Source organism: Sarcophilus harrisii, chromosome 2 (assembly GCF_902635505.1).
Source record: "Sarcophilus harrisii chromosome 2, mSarHar1.11, whole genome shotgun sequence".
NCBI classification, from domain to species: domain Eukaryota; kingdom Metazoa; phylum Chordata; class Mammalia; order Dasyuromorphia; family Dasyuridae; genus Sarcophilus; species Sarcophilus harrisii.
The window spans coordinates 326,055,394-326,078,166 of NC_045427.1; the positions used below are offsets into that span (position 1 = coordinate 326,055,394).

The window sequence follows — 22,773 nt, forward strand, 5'->3', positions numbered from 1 at the left end:
AGATAACATGTAAAGTACTTGGTAAATCTTAAGGGCTGCATAAATTGCTAGCTACCATCTGTGTATGTTTTTAAGCATGGAGTTTCTGAATGTAAAGACCTGTTTTCATCAGTTAAGGGAGTTCCCCACTCGGGAAATGCTGTATACCAAGACACATAAAGCATCTATTAAGCAATTTAACAGTTTTGGGGATTTGGTTAGGGCACTAAAAAGTAATTTGCATTGGTGGTCTATCCTGGGACCAGTATGTCAGAGGCAGAACCAGAGCTCTGATTATGCAGACTAAGATCACCTCTATCCATTGCAACATGTTGCTGCTTTTGGAAAACAAATGCAGGAAGAAAATAAGTTCTGTTTTCATTTTTTGTTTTGGCCAGCTGATGAGGTAGGAAATAGGCCAATATAACAAATTATCTATTAAGTCTAATATAATACCTATTACTTCTCATTATAAACTTAAAACTTTTTCACTACATTCCCAATTTTTCTAGTTTCATGCTAAATTTTTCTAGGTTTCATCCTATACAATTAGGATTGCATGTGACTTTTTTTTTTTTCATTTGTTGATGCCTCTAGATTCCTAGTCTTTACATTTAGTTCCATAAAACTTTCTTGAAGATTAAACTTTGGGGACGTAGGCAAAAATGAAACCATTGCTTCAGAGCTATTAGATGTAAATAAGCATAAAATAGAATAAGATAATTTTGGGATGATGGGGTATCAGCAGTGGACAGAGATGAAATGCCTCTTCTAGGAAGGTACTTAAAGAAAAGCATTTTGAGAAGTGTAGAGAGGTAAGGCTAGAAAGCAATGCAGGCTTAGAATGTACTTTCTTCCATGGCCAATGTAAAGGCACAGAGATTACAGGGAGGGAGTATCATGTAAGGAATTTATACTAGGGCCAATTTGACAGCAACTTGAATGCAGAGGTGATGATGTAAAAAGTTGGAAACGGGTCACAATTGTACTGCCTTCATCAGACCAAATGGTGTCAAATGAATTTGTGTTGAGTAATTTTAAAAGATTTGCCCATCATACCTCTTGTTTTTGAGAAGCTAAAAACTATATTCTTAACTCAATTGAAATTTAGATTGTACTCTGAAGAAAAAGTAAGATTCACCATTTGGGGTTCCTGATTATTCAGGACAAGCTATAATAGAATTTAAAAGAATAAATTATATTCAACCCTTTGGATATATCTATTGACAAATGACGCCATATTTTATTCATTCAAGTAACTGTAAGTACTTAAGTTTCATAAGGCCAGATATTTTTATTAGCTTATTCAAGTAGAAGTAACAGTTGAGTTAATAGATGCCAAGAATTGTAACTAATTTAAATTAATTCTCAACAAAAATTCAAGACATTACCTGATTTAGTCCTTTTGTCCTTTAGATTTTTCCTCATTGTCTTTTAATCTAATTTTAGCAGCTTATTTAGCCATATTGACAGACCACTTCTTGGTGTACTGCATCTCGATGGATAGCCATTCTTAGAATCTAAGTACTTCAAGTTCACCAGTCTGACTTGATTTACTGCTTGTTTCTACAAAACTACAGAGTCTTCCATCACCCAAGATTTAGGGGAAAAGTCAAAATAGTATTCAACTTAAAGTGTATGTCACCATGCTTCCAGAATGGGGTACCTTTAGGTAATAACTGAAGTTGCTTCCAATCTGGGAGTCAAAGTTCTTTCAGATAGAGGCAGTCTCATTTGATCTTAATCATGATCCTATGAGATCAGGAGTTCTTCATTCATGAGTCTAGACTCAGATCAGAGGTGATCAACATCAAGTTAAATGCTGATGGCAGACTGAGTCCCAGCTCAGGGTTCTTCATTAAACCACTGGTTTTGTTGATAGGCATTTTGAGAGCTGTCTCATTTATTCAACAAATATTTATTAAGCGTCTGTGTCTAAAGTACTTATAAAAACATCAGGAATTCACAATGCTAAAAATAGGCTGCCATTTCCATCTGTCATCGGAAGGCCCGTTTTATCCCTTCTCGGTATCTGTGAAGATTGGTGTGAGGGAGAATGATCTTTAAATCTCCATAAAAAAGCAGTTCCTGGTCTGGGACCAAAATGAAGACTCTGGAATAGTGACCATCCATGAGACTGATTTGTCTATCACTAGGATGTTTCTAGGAAGCCTTCAGCTCTAGTCTCCTATCAAAGTAGTACCAGATGTATATTGAAAATCACCAAAATGTTCAAGACCTTGAGAAAAGTCCGGATTCTCCCTTTTACATAGAGGTCCTCCAGATGCCTTTAGAGTTAAATGTGAGCCAGGTGACTGCTTATGTTAATCGCTTGATAGCTTCAATCCACTCAGCTCTCTCTGCTTTGCTGCTGGCCTGGATGTAGTAGTGGACGTCATCCTTAGTGATCACTTTGAAGAGGTTGCCCTGCACGTTGCCTTTAACACCTACAGGGAAAAGCCATCTAGTGAAATTGAGTTACTTTTAAAACAAGCGTTGAGCTTCCATTTAATAATAAATTTGCTCTTGCCCACCAGGTAAGAAAGAAAGCTTTGTCCTATTGAAGCTTGGCCTGTTAAGAAAATACACTTGTACCTGTGATATTTAACAAAGCAGTGCCAAACAATGCTAGGTGAGGTTTGGAGAGGGAAGTGGTTGGAAGCCAGCAGATGTTTGCCAAAGTTAATGGAAATGGAGGAATGCCTTCACAATGCATATTGTTTGTTTTATCATGCATATGAATTGAAGGGTCCTTCACAGTATTTATTAAAATTAAGTGCCTCTAGACAGTTCTCAAAAGAGTAATCATAAGTGGCAAATCTAGATTGGGAAGAAGAACTGAAATACTGCAAGTTCCATTGCCAATGGAATCACAGGTCTGAACTAAATAAAATAAAATGGCTCTCAGTAAGTCAGAGAAAGGGAAGGCACTTATGTAATGCAGTTCATCTCACTGTTTTTCTTTATCTCCTAGCTGTGCTTTAGACTTGACCAGTGAAATGCACAAACATTTTGCAGTCTAACATTATCCCAGTGGTACCTTTTCCCTATGCCAGAGGCACAAAAATTTCATTTTCTGGGGTCAGAATAAAACATGATTATATAGAAAAATATTTAAGTCAAGTATGGATTGCCACATCAACATTCCTCACTTGCCATTTTTTTCTACCAGTTCTGAAAGTGACAACAAACAAGATCTTTCCTATTGTATTTCCAAGAGACTATTTTCATATATCAAACCTATGCAATCTTCCCCCCATTTTTTTTTCATCAGTGCAGTGCTCCTGAGACACTGAATGAACGCTTATCATCCCTGCTGGGGTTGGTATGCACAAGCTGCCTCTTACCAGTGGGAACTCCATTATCCTCCAACGCTGAAACAAGGGAGCCACGGAGAGAAAATCCACCAACTGGCCTGTTTTCTTCCTGTAGACATAGAAAAGAAATCCAAATGAAAATCATGATTGCACTAATGCAAAAAGAAATAAGTTCCCTTCATCTATAGAATAACATTTGCTCGAACTTGGACAAAATATTAGCAACAGAAGCTTCAGCTAGCATTGACAGCCCTGTGCACAAGTATCTGGGATACTTACAGAATCATTCCAAGGAAACTTGGACTTTTCCAGTCAGTATCAATTCTGTAATGTTGGCTTTAGGATAGGATGTCTATTAACTACATCTTCATGAATAAAGCCTGGTAATTACTTCTGGCCTGACCCTTTTTTCCTTGACAAAAAATCAGTTCTACACAATTAAAATTTTCTTTCCTTAAAGCAGAATTTCTATCAGAATGACATCTAACCTATCCTGTCCATTCAAAACCACTTTTTTCTCTGTTTCTAATAATTTTACAAAAATTGGCATATTAATCAAGGATATCCAAAGAAGTACATCATTCATTGTTAAATTAATGTCATGTGGTAAATATGAGTTAGGAAGAAAAAGATGACTATGGGCTTTATGTCTCCAAGGGCTTTATGGAAGATATTCATAGATATTGCTTTAGCTGGGCCTTAAATGCTAAGTAGTATTTGAAAAGCTACAGAAGTAGGAGTGAATATCATTAGCAAAAACAGGACAGGGCAAGAAAATATTTTCAAGAAATCTGTTTGGTTGAGTCAGAAGGTTGATGTTGAGAAATGAAAAATAAGACTAGAAAGGTAGGATTGAGATTAGATTATGGAAGATTTGAATATAAGGAGGAGACTGAAATGTCATTGCCACAGGTGGGGCCTTCCAACAAGTAATCACAAGGAATAATTTTGAAGAAAGATCTATGGAGAAGTGTAATGAAAATGATCTTTAAGAAAAAGCTGGTATACTTTGGAAGGGGAGGAAACTGAAAGCAAGAAACAGAAAATTCTGTGAGGAAGGTTCTGCTGTGGTAATCAGAGGAAAAAAGTCAAAACTGTTGTCACTACAATCCGCTGAAACAGAAATAAAGTACAATAATAAATCTATTTAGGATATCTGGGAAAAGAAATGAGAAAGAAGATGTCTGGGAAGGGTAATAAACATCACACCTCACATTTCATCATGAGGTTTTTCCTGAAATCAGTCCTTTAGGGCAGGTATGGATTGCAAGTGTTAGCCTTCACCCCGCTCCAGGGCTGATGCTGAAGGGGCTACTGCTCACCTTGGAGGGGTTGTAATAGTGTAGGAAAGCAGGGTCACTCCTCAGAACAAAGCGCCTCACCTTCCAGTTTTTCCTCTTGTGTCCCTGGAACAGAGACGACTCGTTATTCCTCACAATCCTTGCACATGTGAAGCACATCTTTAAACAGGTTTGAGCAGAATCTGCAAACCAAAATGCTGTGACATTGTTCTGGGGCCTTCCCTGAAGTCAGCCTCTGATCACTTGAGTCTTCTGAGAAAAGAAGCTCCGTTGTGCAGAACGGATAGGGCCAAGAAGGCTAAGCAGAGATTGGAGTGTTTTGTCCTAATCCACACAAAATTTAGGGGGAGGAGGAGAAGCCGGGAAGCAAGTTAGGCAAAGGGAGTTTGCTTTTTAAGCAAACTTCACATTGATATTTTTTATGTTCATCACATCATTTCTGATTCTTCATGACTCTATTTGGGGTTTTCTTGGCAAAAACTTTGGCCATTTCTTTCTCTAGCTCATTGGAAATTGAGGTAAACAGGGCTAAGTGACTTGCCCCAGATCATACAGTTAAGGTACAGAGTTAAACTCAGGAAGATGAGTCTTCCTAACTTCAGACCCAGCACTCTATTCATTGCCCCACTTAATGATACAGATATATGTATATAAGATACATAAAGCCCTGGCTCTGGCATATGCTGGTGGTGTGGCTTCAATATCCCAGACAGCTATAAGACTATGTCACAGATCCAAATGGGTGGAGGAGAGAATTTCCATAAATCAATAACACTACATCCAGATCTCTCCTCAACATTAACAAATAAATACAAATATATTTTTGAACTTGCTTCCTGTTGCTAATCTTTGTGCAATCCAAATTATACCACAGGATTTTTATAAATGCTTTGCCTCTATTTTCTGTTCTTTCCTTACTTCCTGCTACTTTACTTCCTTCTGCCCAGTTGCAATGCTCACTTAGCTATTACCTGTTTGGCTAAATATCCTTGTTTAATCACTGTGCCACTCAGTTCAGCAGCGCTAAAGTTGAATTCTTCTTTTGAATTTGTCTTCTTCTTACAGCTTTCATTCTATAAAAGATAAAAGAACAACGATTGGACTTCTAAGAAAATTAAATTCCTTGATTCATCAATTCCTTGATCCAGATCAGAACTTAAAATGAAGTTTTTGTGTGACTAAATTCCACCTCTTTCCATAGCTGTGTAGCACATACTGCACAATTATTTCTAACCTCCTCTATGTAGGTTTCTCTCCAGCAGCAGGCAATGGAAAGGAAAGAGCTATAAATGGAGGTCCTGCTACCACTTACAAAAATGTAGAGGGCTGTGGAATCATCTAGGAACTGCTCTGCTAAATCCCCAGAGCGAATGGCCTCAGTGCTCCGGTTTCCAATGGGCTTAAGGAAGTTCTCCTCCATCAGCATGGAAGCAAGAGTGACGGCTTCAATCCTACTAGCGGCAAAGTGATTGGAGATCAGCCAGTCCACCAGAGAAGAGCCTGGGGAAAGGAGAGGACAGGTCACATCTCACTAGGGCAGAAGCTACTGCCTCCTTCACAACTACATTGACCACCTTTCAGCATTTGGCCCTGGGAAACAGTCAGCCTCATCCCAAAGGAAAACAGATTGCACAACGTCAGAGCAGGCTGAAAGACTGTCAGAGTGCCCCACTATAATGGCAAAGAACACCAAGGGCACTTCTCCCTGCCCAGCAGCTTGCCAGCAAATTCTATATTAGAAAGCCCCAGGGACAACATAAGGCTCTGAGCTCAACTCGGGCAGGTCCAGGCACATTATCTCTGTAATCCCTAAAGCAAAATTCCACACTCCCATCTACCTGTGTATTTTCCAACGTGGAGTCCAAAGCACCCTCCCCTGCCAGCCTACAAGTGGCTGGCTTCTTGGACGTACCTATGAAGGTCTTTTTATAAGTGCTTCCCTGTTTCATATTCGGAGATGGGCGAATTCCACAGCTACTGTCATGCATCTTGTCAATTATGTCACTATACAATGCAAGAGAAAGAATTAGCGTCCTGTTCAATGTGGAGAAGACAGCCTTTTCCCAAACGTACAATTCAGCCAAGGTGTGTGAGGGAAGAGACTTGGCTGAAGGGGGTCTGTAGTAGGAAGTAGACTACTAATATATAGATTTAGCACCAATGCATCAGGATGGCTTGGAGGACTAGGAGGTAGCCTAACAATGGAAAAGGACTGGCAGAATTTGAGATCAAATATAACACCCTTCCTAATCTGGCCTAGCCCTAATTTTCCAGCCAATGCACTTTGCCATAGCAATGATACTGGCATCTTTGTTCCTCACACAAAATACAATCTCCCAATTCCAGACACTTTCACCCTTGGAATTCTCTCCTTCCCCATTTCCATTATTCTGACCTCCATGGATTTTTTTTCAAATCCCAGCTAATCCCTCTCTATTGGATTTGTATGTTGTCTCTCTGATTGAGAGCAGGGACTGGCTATATTTATACACACCTGCATCTTTGATTTCCTTCACAAGCTAATTGTACAATAATTCAGAGTCTGATTCTTTTTGTACAGCAAAATAATGTTTTGGTCATGTATACTTATTGTGTATCTAAGTTATATTTTAATATATTTAACATCTACTGGTCATCCTGCCATTTAGGGGAGGGGGTGGGGGGGGTAAGAGGTGAAAAATTGGAACAAGAGGTTTGGCAATTGTTAATGCTGTAAAGTTACCCATGTATATATCCTGTAAATTAAAGGCTATTAAATAAAAAAAAAAAAAAAAGAGAGCAGGGACTGGAACACAGTAGGTACTTAATAAATGCTTCTTGATTGACTGAGATACTTCAAAGAACCATTTGTAGGTTGAAACAAAAAAAGAACATCAAACAGAGATGGAAAGGTTAGTAGGAACGACAGATTAAGTGTGTGACATTATTGGACAGGGAACAGTGGATAGGGCACTGGACTTGGAGTCAGATCTGAGTTCAAATACAGCGTTAGATACTAGCCGTGTGACACTGGGTGAGTCAATTTGCCTCAGTTTCCTCATCTGGCTCCATAAAATGACCAAAATGTGTCATTCAATCACTGGCCTTTAAAAGCTCTGAAGATGGTGATAAATTAAAAGACAGTCACACTCACTGAAGGCTGATATGAGAGGGAAGCTGGAAGGAGTTTTTCATGAGATGGAGCTGCTGGACTTTTCCAGGTTGTCCAGCGTGAATCGCACCCGTTATCTCAAAGGCCCAAGCATCCCGATCTTCTCTGGAACAGGCCTCCAAGAAGTAGTCTGTGGATGTTCTGGTCCTTAGCTTAATGAGGAGCTGTGGCAGGAAACAGAGTCAATCAAACCAATTGGAACTTGCATGGAACATGCAGAGCAGCGGAAGGGTTTGGACCCCCTCTGGGACCCACTCAGGATGGCCCAAAGGATCCCATGCAGCCAAAAAGCCTCATGGACCAATGAGACTGAGTCCTAGACACTTAAAAACAATTGGCATCTCAGGTCCTAAGGGAGAATGACTTTCTAAAAATCTAAAATGCTCATTACCCATCAATTATTACCGTCTCCCAAGTTTGCTTAGTCTTTGAATAGTACACGTAGAGAGACTCATGACTTCATTATAAAGCTGGAAATGACCTCCACTTGTTATCTTTTGAAATTGGTTATCAACAATACTCTTGAATGTCATTTACTAAAGATCATTAAAATGAAACGTTTAGAGGAGCTGTGGAGAAAATGGAGTAAAATGGCAAGAGGACCCTCTGTCACCCATTGACTATGGAACTTTGAATAAGACATTGAACTTCTGTTTTTATCAGAAAAATGAGGAGATTGGATTGGATGGTCTCTCTGGTTCCTTCTGGCCCTAAATCTGTGCTGATGAACTTGTCCCTACTCTTGCTCCTCAACCTTGGATGCTAATAACAAAAGCTTTTTTCCAGGGAAGACAATCTGACTACATTTAGAGGATGTATTGAGGTTGGTGAAGAAGAATAAGCCTCTGATCAAGCTTCTGCTGTATTCCCTTAATGAGAGCATATTGCCAAGGTCAAGTCTCATCTTTCTCCCCTTGATTCAAATTTTATCACTTGTCAATCGCCCAAATCTTACTCTCCAGGGCAGATTCCACCGTCACTTTCTACCCCCCAGTACTATTCTGTACTTCCATTTGCCTGTTTTAAAATTTTGGTTTCATATTAACTTTTTGTAGCCTACAACTATAAAATACAGCTTTATGGTTAGGTACAGTGAATAAATGCTACATGTGGAGTCAGGAAGGACCGAGTTAAAAACCAATCTTAGACACTGACTATGTGTGACTCTAGGATAAAATCACTTAACCTAATCTCTATCTGTCTCGATTTCCTCAACTTTAAAAGGGGAAAAAATAATAATGCTTACCTCCCAGGGTTGTTGTGAAGATAATATATTTGCAAAGTGCTTAAGCATAGTAACTGGCTTTTTATTTATTAAGCATTTTTTAATTTATGGTTATGATTTATTAAGTAGGGACTTAGAAATGCTTTTTTTCCTTCTTTCTATAAAGGGAAAGAGTATGTCATACTTGACAGCTCTAGTACTTAGCATATTCCATTATAAGACGATTAAATATTGATTGATTTATTGATTCAATTGCTTTATTTGACACATATACTTTTAAAAATCTTTTAAAATTATATTTTAAACTTAAATACAAAATGGGAAAAGGAATTTTAAAAAACATTGCCATGGGCACACAGAACATAAGAGAGGATTCAAAATATAAAGTAATACATTTCCATTTCAAGAAAAAAAAGGAAAGAAAGCCTATATAACAGTTCTGAACACTGTGTTCAGAACTATTAATCTTCTCTTTGCTTCCTTGTAGGTTTTCTTTTGTTCTCTGCCAGAGAACTTTGTACTTTATTGTTTTTTTTCCCCCTTCTTCCCCCATCTCCCAGAAGGCTACAATTAAGTGAGGGTTTTTAAAAATATATTTTTAAATATATTTCATTTAAATATATATGCACATATATACATACACATATATATTTACATGCATTTACAGATACATATATACACACATAGATATCTATAATCATATACATCCACCCATATATCCATATAAAACTGTACTATGCTTTGTCCTGTTTTTCTGAAGGTGAGTAACATCTTCATAAGTTCAAATCTTTGCATACTTTTCTAATTCTACCAATTCATCATTTCCTATACCACAGCAATATTCCAATCTTATACTGTCTAGTTATGTTAGTCTAAAACAATATTGACACATAGTATCCCTATTTCTCTCTTTTTATTAAATCTATTTTAGTTTCAACTTTTTCTGAAATCATGATTACTACCTCTGCTATTTTTTACATAATAGATCCTACTTTTGGTCTTTATATTTGTATATGTTGTATTTCCTATCCCTCCTGATCCCTCTGCTTTACTTCTACACTCTACCTTACTCTACTATTACTTACTTGAAGGAGCCTTAACTTATCTTCTCTCCTGACCCTTATGCCCTCCTGTTTTTAGCTGAATTTGGAAGACTTTTGTAGCCTTTCAAATATGTTATTCCCTCTCTATCCCGCTCCCCTTAAACATTTATACAATTCTTTTGCTGCACAAGAAAAATCAGATCAAAAAGGAAAGTAAATGAATAAGAAAACAAAATGCAAGTGAACAACAACAAAAAGAGTGAGAATGTTATGTTATGATCCACATTCAGTTAATGATAATCTTAAATATGAGGTTTTCATTTTTATTTATAAAAAACAAAGTTTGTTCATATTGAGACCCTCTTTGATATATGCCTTATATTTCTCTTCAATCTTGTATGTCAAATTTTCTATTAAGTTCAAGTATTTTTGTAACAAAATCCTGAAAGTTTGGCAATTCATTGAATATCCTTTTTTTTTTTTTCATTCAGTGCTTAACTTTGCTGATGTGATATTTTTGGCTATTATTCCAGTTCTTTTGCTCTTTGATATATAATGTTTCAAGACCTGCAGTCTTTTAATGTAGCTGCTGCTAGGGCTTCTGTGATTCTAATAGTGGTTCCTCCCTGTTTAAAATATTTTTCTTGCTGCATTTAATCTTTTCTTCTTGATCTGAGGGTTTTGGAATTTGGCTATGATATTCCTGTAGATTTTCCCCATAAGATCTCTTTTAGGTGATTTTTTTTTCTATTTCTACTTTCCCCTCTTGTTCAAACACATCAGGACAATTTTCTTTAATTATTTCATTTATTATTGTATCAAGATTCTTTTATTAAGACTTTTATAACTACCAGGTAGTCCAATTATTCTTATATTTTCTCATAATCTGTTCTCTGAATCAGTTGTTTTTTTAATGAGATATTTCATATTCTCTTCTATTTTTATTCTTTATTATTATTATTATATAATCATTAAAACTTTGCTGACTTTCCCTTGCCCAATTGCAATTTTTATGGAATCATTTTCTTCCTTAAGATTCTGGATTCCTTCTTCCAGTTGGTTGATTTTCTTTTAGTAATCTTACTTTTCTTGGATTTAAATTTTTTTCCCCCCTCAATCTCTCTTATTTGATTTTTAAAGTCTTTTTTTGAGTTCTTCTATGAATTTTTTTTTCTCCAGCAGGTGACCATTTGAGTTCTTTGGCATAGAAGAGGATTTTTTTTTTTTTTTTTTGCTTCAGTATTCTCCTCTGAAGATGAACGCAATCTTTTCTATTCCCATAGTATGGGAGTAATGGTTGGGTTTTTTCTTCTTTGCCTGCTCTTTTGTTTTTAATTGATAGCAGCTTGTTCTTGTAATCACCTCCAGTCCTGGAGTGTGGGGATGGTGCCTCTGGCTCCAGGACCTCCTTCAGTTCTCCCCTCTGGCCTGAAACAGAAAGCCCTGCCTTCCGGTAGGTGCCCACAGCCAGAGAATCCCTGCACCGCTGCTTCTGCACTGCAGGTAAGTCCTGGTTCCTTCTGGCCATAGCTGGACCTGGTATTCCCTCAGTCTTCTCTGCCTAAGACCCCTGACTCCCCACATTGTCTGAGAGGCAAAAATTCCAGGGCTGGGGCTGAGGCTACCTCTCAACCCAGCTAGCTTGCTGTTTCTGGGGAGCTAGACTGGAACTGTTTCCACTCCACAAGGGTCAAATCTCCATCCTGTTGTCTGTCTTTGGATTTTCTTCAGGTGCCCCAGGAGCCCTACTGTTCTGCTCCAACTCTTGTCTTTTTTTACCCTTCTATGTTTGTCCTGAGGGGCTATTTTGTCTTGTTTGTAGGGGAATCAGAAGACCTCAGAAATTTCTGAGCTGCTCTGCCTTCTTCCCCAAATCCTCTCAATTCACTTGCATTATAAGGATGAGGTAGGCTTGCCTCTAATTTTAAGAGGAACAAATCTTAGCACAAATCAAGAGCCAATCACCAAAGTGGTAGAAGACAATGAGATTAGAGAGCTCAACTTGCAATCCTGAATCTCAGATCTTAATTGTGGCATGATCATGAGTACCACTTCTCAGTGCCTGAGTCTTCTCATCTAAAATGGGAATAATAGCAATTGTGTTACTTACCTCAAATGATTTTTATGAGGAAAGTATTCTAGAAACAAAGCATTATATAAATGTGAATTATCACTATCATTATTATTCCCAAAACTATAATATAAGGTGGTAAAAACATTCTAGAGAGGTCATATCAAAACAATAGATTAAACATAATAGAAACAAACCAAAGTGAACAAATGGAGATGAGTAGAGAAGAGAAAGAGCTAAAAGTTCTATTTTTCTTTTCTTTCCTTTTTTCAAATAATAAAAAAAGAAGTTTTTTCACATACCGGTCTAGTCTCATACTCCAGGCAAGGGCAGGTGATGGTACAACCATCCAGGAGGATCTGGCCTTTAGGAGAGGTACCTTTCCTGCCTCCCTCAAGCTTGTAATACAGCAGTGTGTTCTGTTTCAATACAAACCATCTCACCTTCCAGTTGTGGACAATGTGGCCCTGTAGGCAAATGGAAATTCCACATCAAAACCCATGCAGTGCACCAGCCTGGAAAGATACCCACCCTTCCCTCTCAAGTATCAGCCATGCTGAGTTCAGGCAAATGTGGTCCATGGCCCAGCAGTAACTGGCATGGGCATGTTCCCCTGCTCCTCTCCCAGATAAAAAGGGCTGTGTGGTAGTCCTAAATTCTTATTCCAACAGGGAGACATGAATACAAGTGTGCTGGATCACTTTTTCTGTTGTGCGTGTGACAGCAACTCAGTTGGCTTAGGTCTCATTTTTCTCATCTGTCAAATGAAGGTTTGGAACTAAATACTTTCCACGGTCCCTTTCAGCTTAAGTCCTCTTATCCTATGATTCCTGCCTTGACATCAGGTCCTGGGTCTTGAGGTTTTTGACTCCCTCCTCTCTGTGTCTTTGAAAAGCTCATTCTCCATTCCTGGACTTTCCTCTTCAAATCTCGACTTTCCTACAAGGCTCCTCTCATTCTATAGGAAGGTGTTCCTGATACCATTAGTAATCAGTGCTCTGAATCTCCTCAAACAAAAATCTTGAACATTTTAAAATTCTGAGTTTCTTGAAAGCCAAACCTAGCAAAATGTCTATGTCCTAAGCTCTGACCAGTCTTCCTTTATTTTGTGAGTAGAGCCAGTAGAAGAAGGCATGCAAGCCTCTGTAACGACTATCTCGTCTCCAAAGTATTCAAACTTGCACTAAACAAGAAAACTGGTAAGAAAAGAGCGAGTTCTTGGCTTTAAATAAGCCAATGGAAAGAGGGAGTGTCTTCTCAAAGGCCAAAAAAAAAGAATACATTTGGGTTTCAGCCAACCCACAAGGTATATCAGAAAGCAAGGTCTGGGCTTGTTTCCCACAAACTTTTGGTTAGACTCCAGCTTGGGGAAGGCCTGTTCCTGCTGGAGTCAAAGGCCCCATGGGCACTCACAAACTCATTCTTTCACTCATTCATTCAATAAGCATTCATTTATGCGTAGAGCAAAAACTTTAAGCTTAAGCACTCTATTAAATTATTGAGGGATACAAAAGAAATAGGAGATATGGTCCCTGCCAATGCTATTTTAATTATGAGTAGAAAATCATACTGCATCACAAGTTTTGAAGACCAAGAATATAATCACAGAAGTGAATGTTGTTATCAAATAAAACTTCCAACAAAGTTCATCTAAAACATAATGGAATGCATCAGAAATATAGCACTGCAAGGTGATCAGACCAAATGGTAAGTAGTAAATTTAAATCTCTATAAAGAATTGTGTGTATATGTGTCTATGCTTTTCTGCTTATGTTTCCTTTCATAAGAATATAAGTTCTCCGAGAAAGGCCAGAAGATCATTATATACTTCAACAACAATACGATATGATGACCAGTTCTGATGGACCTGGCCATCCTCAGCAAGGAGATCAACCAAATCATTTCCAATGGAGCAGTAATGAACTGAACCAGAAAGAACTCTGGGTGATGACTAAAAACCATTACATTGAATTCCCAATCCCTATATTTATGCCCACCTACATTTTTGATTTCCTTCACAAGCTAATTGTACAATATTTCAGAGTCTGATTCTTTTTGTACAGCAAAATAACGGTTTGGTCATGTATACTTATTGTGTATCTAATTTATATTTTAATATATTTAACATCTACTGCTCATCCTGCCATCTGGGGTAGGGGGTAGAGGGAAGGAGGGGAAAAATTGGAACAAGAGGTTTGGCAATTGTCAATGCTGTAAAGTTACCCATGCATATAACCTGTAAATAAAAGGCTATTAAATTAAAAAAAAAGAATATAAGTTCTCAAGTCTATTAGAATTGCCTCAAGTCTATCATAGTTATCACATAATCTTATTGTTACTGTGACAATATTCTCTTGGTTCTGCTCACTTCACTCAGCTTCAGTTCACGTAAGTCTCTCCAGGACTTTCTGAAATCATCCTGCTGATTATTTCTTATAGAACAATAATATTCCATAAATTCATATGCCATAGCTTATTCAATCATTCCCCAACTGAGGAGCATCCATTCAATTTCCAATTTCTTGCCATTACAAAAGAAGTACTACAAACATTTTTTGTACATGTATGTCCTTTTCTTCTTTTATGATCTCTTTGATACAGATTCAGTAGAGACACTGTTGGATCAAAAAGTATACACAGTTTTATAGATAGCCCTTTGGGCATAGTTCCAAATTGCTCTCCAGAATATTTGGATCATTTCACAACTTCACCCACAATGCATTAGTGTCCCAATTTTCCCACATTCCCTCAAACATCCATATTTCTGAGGTGCTTTATAACCATGTCAAGGATTGAGGACTTCTGTGATTCTTCTGCACCTCCAACCCTCACAGAGTACCCTTGCTTGTCCCCTTTTCTTCCCTTACTTCAGGGATCCTTAGGAAGAGCTTTAGGTGTCTTATAATTCTAAGCCATAAGGTTGTGTAGGGCAAGCTTTGGAGCTAGGATGGACCAGGACCCAAATCCTCTCCCCTACACTGGCAGAAAGGAGTCTCTATCCTCCCCAAAGGGCTTCTACTGGGGGAAGGCAACCTATAAAGGGTACTGAAAAGAAGTAGAGGGGGAAAAAGGATACCCACTCAAGAGCAACATGGCTGCTAAAAAGGGGAGGTAGATTACAAAGAGAATTGAGGGAGAGTGAAATAACATGGCTTTCCAGAATGGTGGGAACAGGACGGGATCCTGTTCACCAATAGGGAAAGGAGGGTCCCAGGAAGGGGTATTAATGATGCCAGTGAGGAGAGGGAGGTGGAATCTGAGGAAAGATACAGGGCAACATAGACATCATCTCCTCCCAGGTTCAATGATTTGCCCAAGGTCAAATAGTAAGTGCAGGTCTCCTAAGCTGTGTTCTTTCTACTGTGTCACATTCTCTATGGGAAAAAATATCAGTGGTCCTCAAAGTGTAGTCCAAATAATTGTTGGGGTCTCTGAAACCCTTTCAGAGGGTCTACAAATTCAAAATTATTTTTCATTTCTAATATAGTAAATAGGTATAAATATAACCCATATGAACAAAAACTCTTTGAACAGATCCTCGATAGTTTTTTAATAACATGAAGATACTGAGAACAAAGGTTTGAGAACCACTGGAGTAAAGGAAGGAAGAGGATTATGAATTAAATATAAAAGGTCACATCGTTTAAAAAAATAGAAAAGGAAGGAGAGAATGCAGAGAGAAGAGGCCCTTCTTGAAACCTTCAGAGCTGGTAATCTTGGAAGGAAGAGACAAGCACAAATAGATGTTGGGGAATGTCAGATTGTTACATTATATTTTGAGATAGTGAGGAAAACAGGGTATTGACTGTTCTTTTTCTCCCCTCCCCAATTTGAGTGGAAGATCATCTAGTGATTATGGGTGAAGGCCCCTGATTGACTCAGAAGTGTGCCTGAAATTTTAGAATTAGTGAATGAGCTGAGGGAGGCAAATCCCAAAGACTGAAGGGTACCTTCTTTTTGTAGGTTATAAGAGGACTTGGTCCAGAGAGTATATGCCCTAGAAAGAAGGAGGCAGCTATCATATATAGAATTAAAAGATCTGTGTTTGAATCCTGCCTCTGAAAGTGACTGATCTTGGGCATATTATTTAACCTCTTTAAACCTCTAAAAAATGCCTGGGTTGGAATAGATAAGTAGCCAAATCCCATAAATGGTTTTGAAAAGAAGAAATGCAAATTATTAACAATTACATACAAATTTTCTCAATCATTAAATTAAAAAATTAAATTTCTATTATTCAAAGAATTCTGAGGTACTAATTTAAAACTCTGAAGTATTAGCTCATGTCTATCAAACTGACAAAGTTTTTTTTTTTTAAAGGAAAATAATATGTTTAAAGTAGCTAAAGGAAGATAAGAACATGAAAATGCTGTGGGTGAATGTATGAAATGGTCAGTCCATTTTAAAGTATCTGGATTCATGCAGGAAAAAACTATTTTGTTCATACCTTTTGACTCAGTGTTCAGAAGGCATCATAGATGTGTGTATGGCAAACACCATTCTACATTTAGTATATGTGTATATTTGTGCATATACATATATATTCTATAATCTACACATATATATACACCCTGTATAAACATGTATTTGTGTCTATACATATATACTCTATAATATACACATATATATCTTGTATAAACATATTTGTACATATATATATATATTATATAATATATTCATAAGCACCCTGTGGAAACATGTTTTTGGGTGTATACATATATACTCTATATAAACATGTATTTGTAAATATCCAAACATATATACAGGATATATAGGTGTATACCATACACATTCTGTATACTTATGTGTGTATATATACATGTATATGAGATAGTTATGTACATGGTACAATAGATAAATCACTGGACTTGGATCAGGAAGATGCCTCATTTTCCTGAGTTCAAATCTAACCTCAGACACTTACTAGCTGTGTGACCCTGGTTAAATCACTTAACCCTATTTGCCTCATTTTCTCATCTATAAAATGAGCTGAAGAAGGAAATAGAGTGATGAAGAGTCAGCTACAACTAAACAACAACATGTATATATTCACACATAAATATGCCCTTTATGCACATATGTACATACATATTAGTAACCTAAAAATATTAGTGCAGTTTCAAGTTATTAAAGCTTAAAACTGTACTGAGAGGTTTGGGACACCCTGCATATACCACACATACTTTATCTTGGCCAAGTATTTTGAATTTGTACTTTATTTTCTCATAAAGGCAAGAAAGTGCATTTTTATGGGCATTGGAAGAAGGAAAGGGGCAGATGGCAGAATGAAGAATCCAAAGGAAGACTAGGAAGTCCAAAAGGAAAATCCAAAAGAGAATAGGAAATGGAAATTAGGAATACAATTGTCCTTTTACTCCAGGGATCCAAGCAGGCTCAGGTACTCAGATCAAAAAGCCCAACATTTAAGACTAGAGACATGTTTAAAAAAAAAAAAAAATGAAAGCTTGGAGCTTTCAGTGCAAACCCCTTTGAATCTTGAAACAAAGTGAATGATTCATTCCCAAATATCTACTGAATGAATTCATTCATTCAATAAAACAAGACTAGCTTACTTTCTTTTCAGTAAACTACCCCTCCAGGCCTTTGCCTGCTTCCTCCACTCCACCCCATCCCCCTCCTCAATTAGGATCATTTTATGGACTAGATGTCCAGGGACAAAGGTAGGAAAAGTGATAGAGGGGATTTCTGGGTTCTCCTTCAGCCACAGCAGGAACTTTATCTACAGTCACTGGGCTGATAGCAAGAAGCCATTTTTTAATGCTGGGTTTAAGGGTCATGAAATTTTTAATGCCAGAGGGAGCAGCATAATTCTTTCATTTTGTGGATGAGCAAACTAAGTCCCATAGCTATGGATCCAAAAGCAACTTCCCAGGATCACAAGAGTCAGCCAGGTCTAGAACTCAGGTTTTCTGAATTCTCTTTCCAGAACACAGAAGCTTTCGTTTTCAAATCTTATCTACCACAGGTCCTTTCCTATTCAGTCCTGGCAAAAATCACTGGTGAGGAGGCCCAGCTTTATAGCCTACAGCAGTGATTACTAGTCTGTTCTGGGTTGGGCTGACTTCTCATGCCCCAGCCTGTTTTCATTCTTTCCTCCTCACCTCTGGCACAGATGGCTCTACTTTGGCTACTGCAACTCCCAGGTTAGGGAGCAAACTCTTGGAAATGTCCTTCTGGAAGATGCCAAGGTCAGAATCACAATAAGCTTTGTCAAAGGACTTCAGCAGACGGCTCTTCCCAGCTTGAGGAGAAGGGATGTGGGGGAGGAAGGAAAGAAAGAGATAAAAGAGAAAAAGAAAAGAAAGAGAAGGAGAGAGAGGAAGGAGAGGGAGAGAAAAAAGGAAAGGAAGAAAAAGAGAAATGAGAGGGAGAGAAAGAGAAAGGAGGAAAGAAAGAAAGGAGAGAAAGGAGAGAGAGAAGAGAAGAAGAGGAGAGGAAGAGGAGAGGAGAGGGAAGAGGAAGAGGATTGAGAGAGTGTATGTGTGTGTATGTGTAAAAAGCAAGCAAAGTATATCCCCTTTATTTTGCCCAGTGGCACCCTACTTAGGGCATGCTTCCCTGGAAGTTTCGCTCTACTGCAGAGGTGGGGAACATTAGGCTTTGGGCTATATAAGGCTCACAAAATTATTTGCTAAGGCAACCACAGGTTCAGCTTTGAGCTGAAAGCTAAGTACAACAATCTCCCACTTTTTGACTTAAGTTGATAATTTTATATGGCCTGTGATTGAATGATGCTATAAATATCCAAATGGCTCTTGATGGGAAAAAGGTTCCCCACATGACATTACCCAAGACCATCACTCTCCCTTCTTCCTCCTCCCCCTCAACAAATTTCTATCAGAAGAACTTTAGTTAGAAGTCCATTTCAGGGGTTCAGAGGTTAGTCCCACCTTGACTTCAAACTAGCTCCTATAACATTTCTTAATAGACTCATTCAACAAGCTCATCTTGGTTGCCTGCCATGTGCCAGTAAATATGCTAGATTTGGGGATGAGCAAAGAAAAAAAAATCCCTGACTTACTTGCTAGCAGAAGGGAAAACACATTCAAAGAAAAATAGATACAAAAGATGAATGGGGATTTCTGAGGTGGAAGGGAAAGTCCTAACAACTTCCTTGTAGAAGATGACATTGAGGTTGAGTGTTCATGGAAACTAGGGAACCTAAGAAGGTCAAGTAGGGAAGGAGCTGCCTGATCAACGGTGCTGTCTGACCAAGGAATGAATGTCACCTGGGAGGAACAGCAGGTGAATTACAGTCACATCATAAAAGGGTTTTAGAATTCAAGCAGAAGAACATATATTTTATTTTAAAGGAAAAGGAAGCTTCTTGCTCCAATGATTTTGCATGATCATTAGCTTTTCTCTACACAAGACCTTTTCAAGGTAACTTGAAGTGAAAGAACTTTTTGTTGTTTCTTCAGTGCCTGATTTTCCATAACCCTATTTGGGGTTTTCTTGACAGAGATACTGGAGTGGTTTTCCATTTTCTTCTCCAGCTCATTTTACAGATAAGGAAACTGAGGCAAACAGGGTTAAATGACTTGCTCGGTGTCACATAGCTAGTAAGTGTCTGAAGTCAAATTTGAACTCAGGAAGAGGAGGCTTTTGACTCCAATGCCATCGGGCCGCCTGCCGAGTTTGTCTTCCCTGTTAATTTCATTCCCCTACTAGAACTTCTTCCAGAGCCCCCTAATCCGAACAATAATGCTCTTGGCCAGTCCCTAGTCCTTCACAAATCTCTCCGAATTTTGTCTACAAGAAACAGGAAAACTAGAGAACTTAACCATTAGCTATTTCTCCGAATTTCAATTGAGCTTTGGTAAATTCTAAAGAAACCAATTCATCTTTATCATTCCAATTCAATCAAACAAAAGCAGCCACATTTCTGTCTGAAACTTGGTCCTAGCATGAGATTTAACTAGCTCTCCAATAAGCAAATAGTGATACCTTCCCATATAATAAACACTACATAACACAGACACATTTGTTAGTATATAATAATATCTAATAATCAATCCTGAATTCAAATCATGTCCCAAATACTTTCTAGTTGGTGATTTTGGGTAAGTCACAACACGTATGCCTCAGTTTCCTCTTCTAGTAATTAGAGTAGCATTTATATAGCATTTTACAAATGTCTCATTTTATCCTCACAATATTCCTAGATGTGAATGCATTATCACCATTTTACAGATCAGAAACTGAATTAGATGTTGTGCTCACTAGCTTCTCATTTTCAGTCCTGTCTGATCCCATTTGTGATTTTCTTGGCAAAAATACTGGAATGGTTTGCTATTTCCTTCTTTAGCATATTTTACATATGGGGAAACTGAGGTAAACCTAAGGGTCACATAGCTAGGAAGTGTTTAAGGCCGGGTCTTCTTGACTCCAGGTCCAGCATTCTATCTACTGAACCATCAAATGTGGATAAAACCAACCTTCCAGGGCTGTTGTAAAATATGAGAAAATGAATGTAAAGTATTTTGCAAGCCTTAAAGTGCTACATAAATATTAGTTGCTATTGTTGTTTTTTATTATTATTATTAATCATTACCATTATAAATTATGGCAATGAAAGGTAGCTTAGTGACATCAGGATAACCTGACTTCAGATCTCACCTCTGATGCTGGCTACCCATCCAATAGCAAGTTTGGTTTCTCCAAGTTATAGAAAGGTTTTGTAGTGGGGCTCCAATGAGATAATATATGCAAAACTCTTTGCAAACTTTAAAGTCTTTTATAAATATCAGTCATTAGCAACATTAACATCAGATTTTACTGTTGTGGACACCTAGAATTAGATGCACTCTAACTGATTTCCTTCATTCTAATACTGCCATTATTTGTATCTCTCTTTTAGACTCGTGGCTTACAGGGATCTGTAGTTTTTCCTTCTGGACAATGTGGGTTGCTCTCAGCCCACTCCTACTCCCCTCCTCCTTCCCATAGGCAACAGGCCACAAATGGATAAGTTATTTCGCGCTTTACCCCATTTTCCACACACCACATTTTTAGTGTCCCAAAGTACTTCAGGGAGAATTACTCTCTCGAATTCAGTAAATTGGAAAAATGCTTATCACGTGGCCTGTCCCAGCCTTCTAATCCAGATAGGAAGGTGCAGGTCAGGACCAAATTAGGGCACTGGGAGATCTAAAGATTGGGGAGGCAGCAGGGTAGGGAATGGGGGGGGGGGAATTCGGGCTGGAGTCCAGCCCAACAATCTGTAAAAGAATTTGAGGAGCTCTCAGGGGCTGGGCAGGGGAGTTAACAGTTCTGGCTCTCCACCAATTTCTAAAGTCCTCCCTAGAAGAAAAAAAAATCCAGGATAGTTAACCTGCAGGTGGACATTCACTCACCCTTTTCACGAGGAAGCCTTCCTTTAGCACTCCACCTTCTTGCTCCATCCTGGAAGAAAGAAGAGCTACTGTTTGTACTTGCCGGGAGGAGAAGGTTGCAGTTAAAAGGGCTCCACCCTCTCCAACTCAAAGACCTCACCTCTTGGGCCAGACTTCCTTCTCCTCCCCCTCCGGCTCTCCTTCTGCCTTCTCCTGCAGCCTCCCTGATCTCCATCTACCTTTGTCTCCTCCTTTTCCTCTGCTCTTCCATATCTCCTTCTTCCTGCCCTTTTGTGAACTGGGCGCTGGACCAGCAAGTAGGTGATTTGGTCACGAATGGGGATTTAGCTGCTTCTGAGGAACTCCCATTTGAGACTTCCTCTGAAAAACTGCCTTCCTGGCTAGTGCCAGTTCCCAACTCTGGCCAGGGCCAGGCCCTGACTCACCAGGGGCAGGGATCTTTGGACTTTGATGTCAGCTGCACATAATTTAGTTACCTAAGTTAAGCCATTCCAGGGAGACCGAGATGCCAGATGTGCTTTGGGGGCTGAGGGGAGGCTGCTTGCCAGACCTGAAATAGTCAGTTTTCTTGCAAGTGCAGTTGATGTGATTGATGTAGACACCAGGTGATGGAAGGCACCAGGTTGTGACTAGGAAAAGCACCCAATGTTGGGATTTGGTCATGTGAAGAATTCACAATGACCCTTCTCTTTGGCAAGAGATAGAACTATTTAGGGAAGTGATTATAGACAAAATGAAAGGATACAATAGACACCAGGAATGGTAAATATGAAATAGAGTTGTGAGAACACAGAAAGGGGTCTTAATAATTAATGATGGAAAGGCACGCTCCTTAGTGGAACTCCCAATTATTTCGCAGGGGTCCTCAAACTTTTTAAATAGGGGGCCAGTTCACTGTGCCTCAGACTGTTGGAGGGCCGGACTATAGTAAAAACAAAAACTTTGTTTTGTGGGCCTTTAAATAAAGAAACTTCATAGCCCTGGGTGAGGGGGATAATCGTCCTCAGCTGCCGCATCTGGCCCATGGGTCATAGTTTGAGGACCCCTGAAACCTCTTGAGGTTGAGGAGTGCCCTTAGCAGGCAGGCTAAATCCTGAAAGGGAGAGAGAAGAGAGATCTGAGAGAAGAGACACCCCGTGGCATGGGGAAGGAGGCAGAGTGTTGTGGCAGATTGACCCAAAAGGCAGTAAACATGGCATGGGTCATAGGTAGATTTATGGGGAAAATTTTGCCTCAGGGACTTGACTTGACTTGGATTTCTGACTAGAGTATCTCCATAGAGGGTGGGACCACAGAACTAAACTGATCT

The 22,773-nt window shown here is 38.7% G+C and overlaps 1 protein-coding gene across 2 annotated transcripts; it reads right to left on the bottom strand.

Moving 5' to 3' along the window:
- Nucleotides 1-1,190: 1,190 nt before the first annotated feature.
- On the bottom strand, nt 1,191-21,998 carry PLEK2 (pleckstrin 2). Of its 2 annotated transcripts, none has more exons than XM_031952768.1 (10): nt 21,604-21,998; nt 21,465-21,513; nt 12,390-12,554; nt 7,731-7,912; nt 6,510-6,601; nt 5,910-6,097; nt 5,569-5,670; nt 4,679-4,702; nt 3,327-3,405; nt 1,191-2,426 (listed from the first exon to the last, which is right to left on the bottom strand). In XM_031952768.1, the coding sequence occupies exons 2-10, from the start codon at nt 21,510-21,512 to the stop codon at nt 2,299-2,301; spliced, it is 1,008 nt and encodes a 335-aa protein (XP_031808628.1). In that variant the 5' UTR covers nt 21,513; nt 21,604-21,998; the 3' UTR covers nt 1,191-2,298. The 2 variants fall into 2 exon arrangements, with proteins under 2 accessions (XP_031808628.1, XP_003756410.1); XM_003756362.4 differs by having other exon boundaries at nt 4,619-4,702; nt 21,604-21,993.
- Between the last annotated feature and the right edge of the window lie 775 nt (nt 21,999-22,773).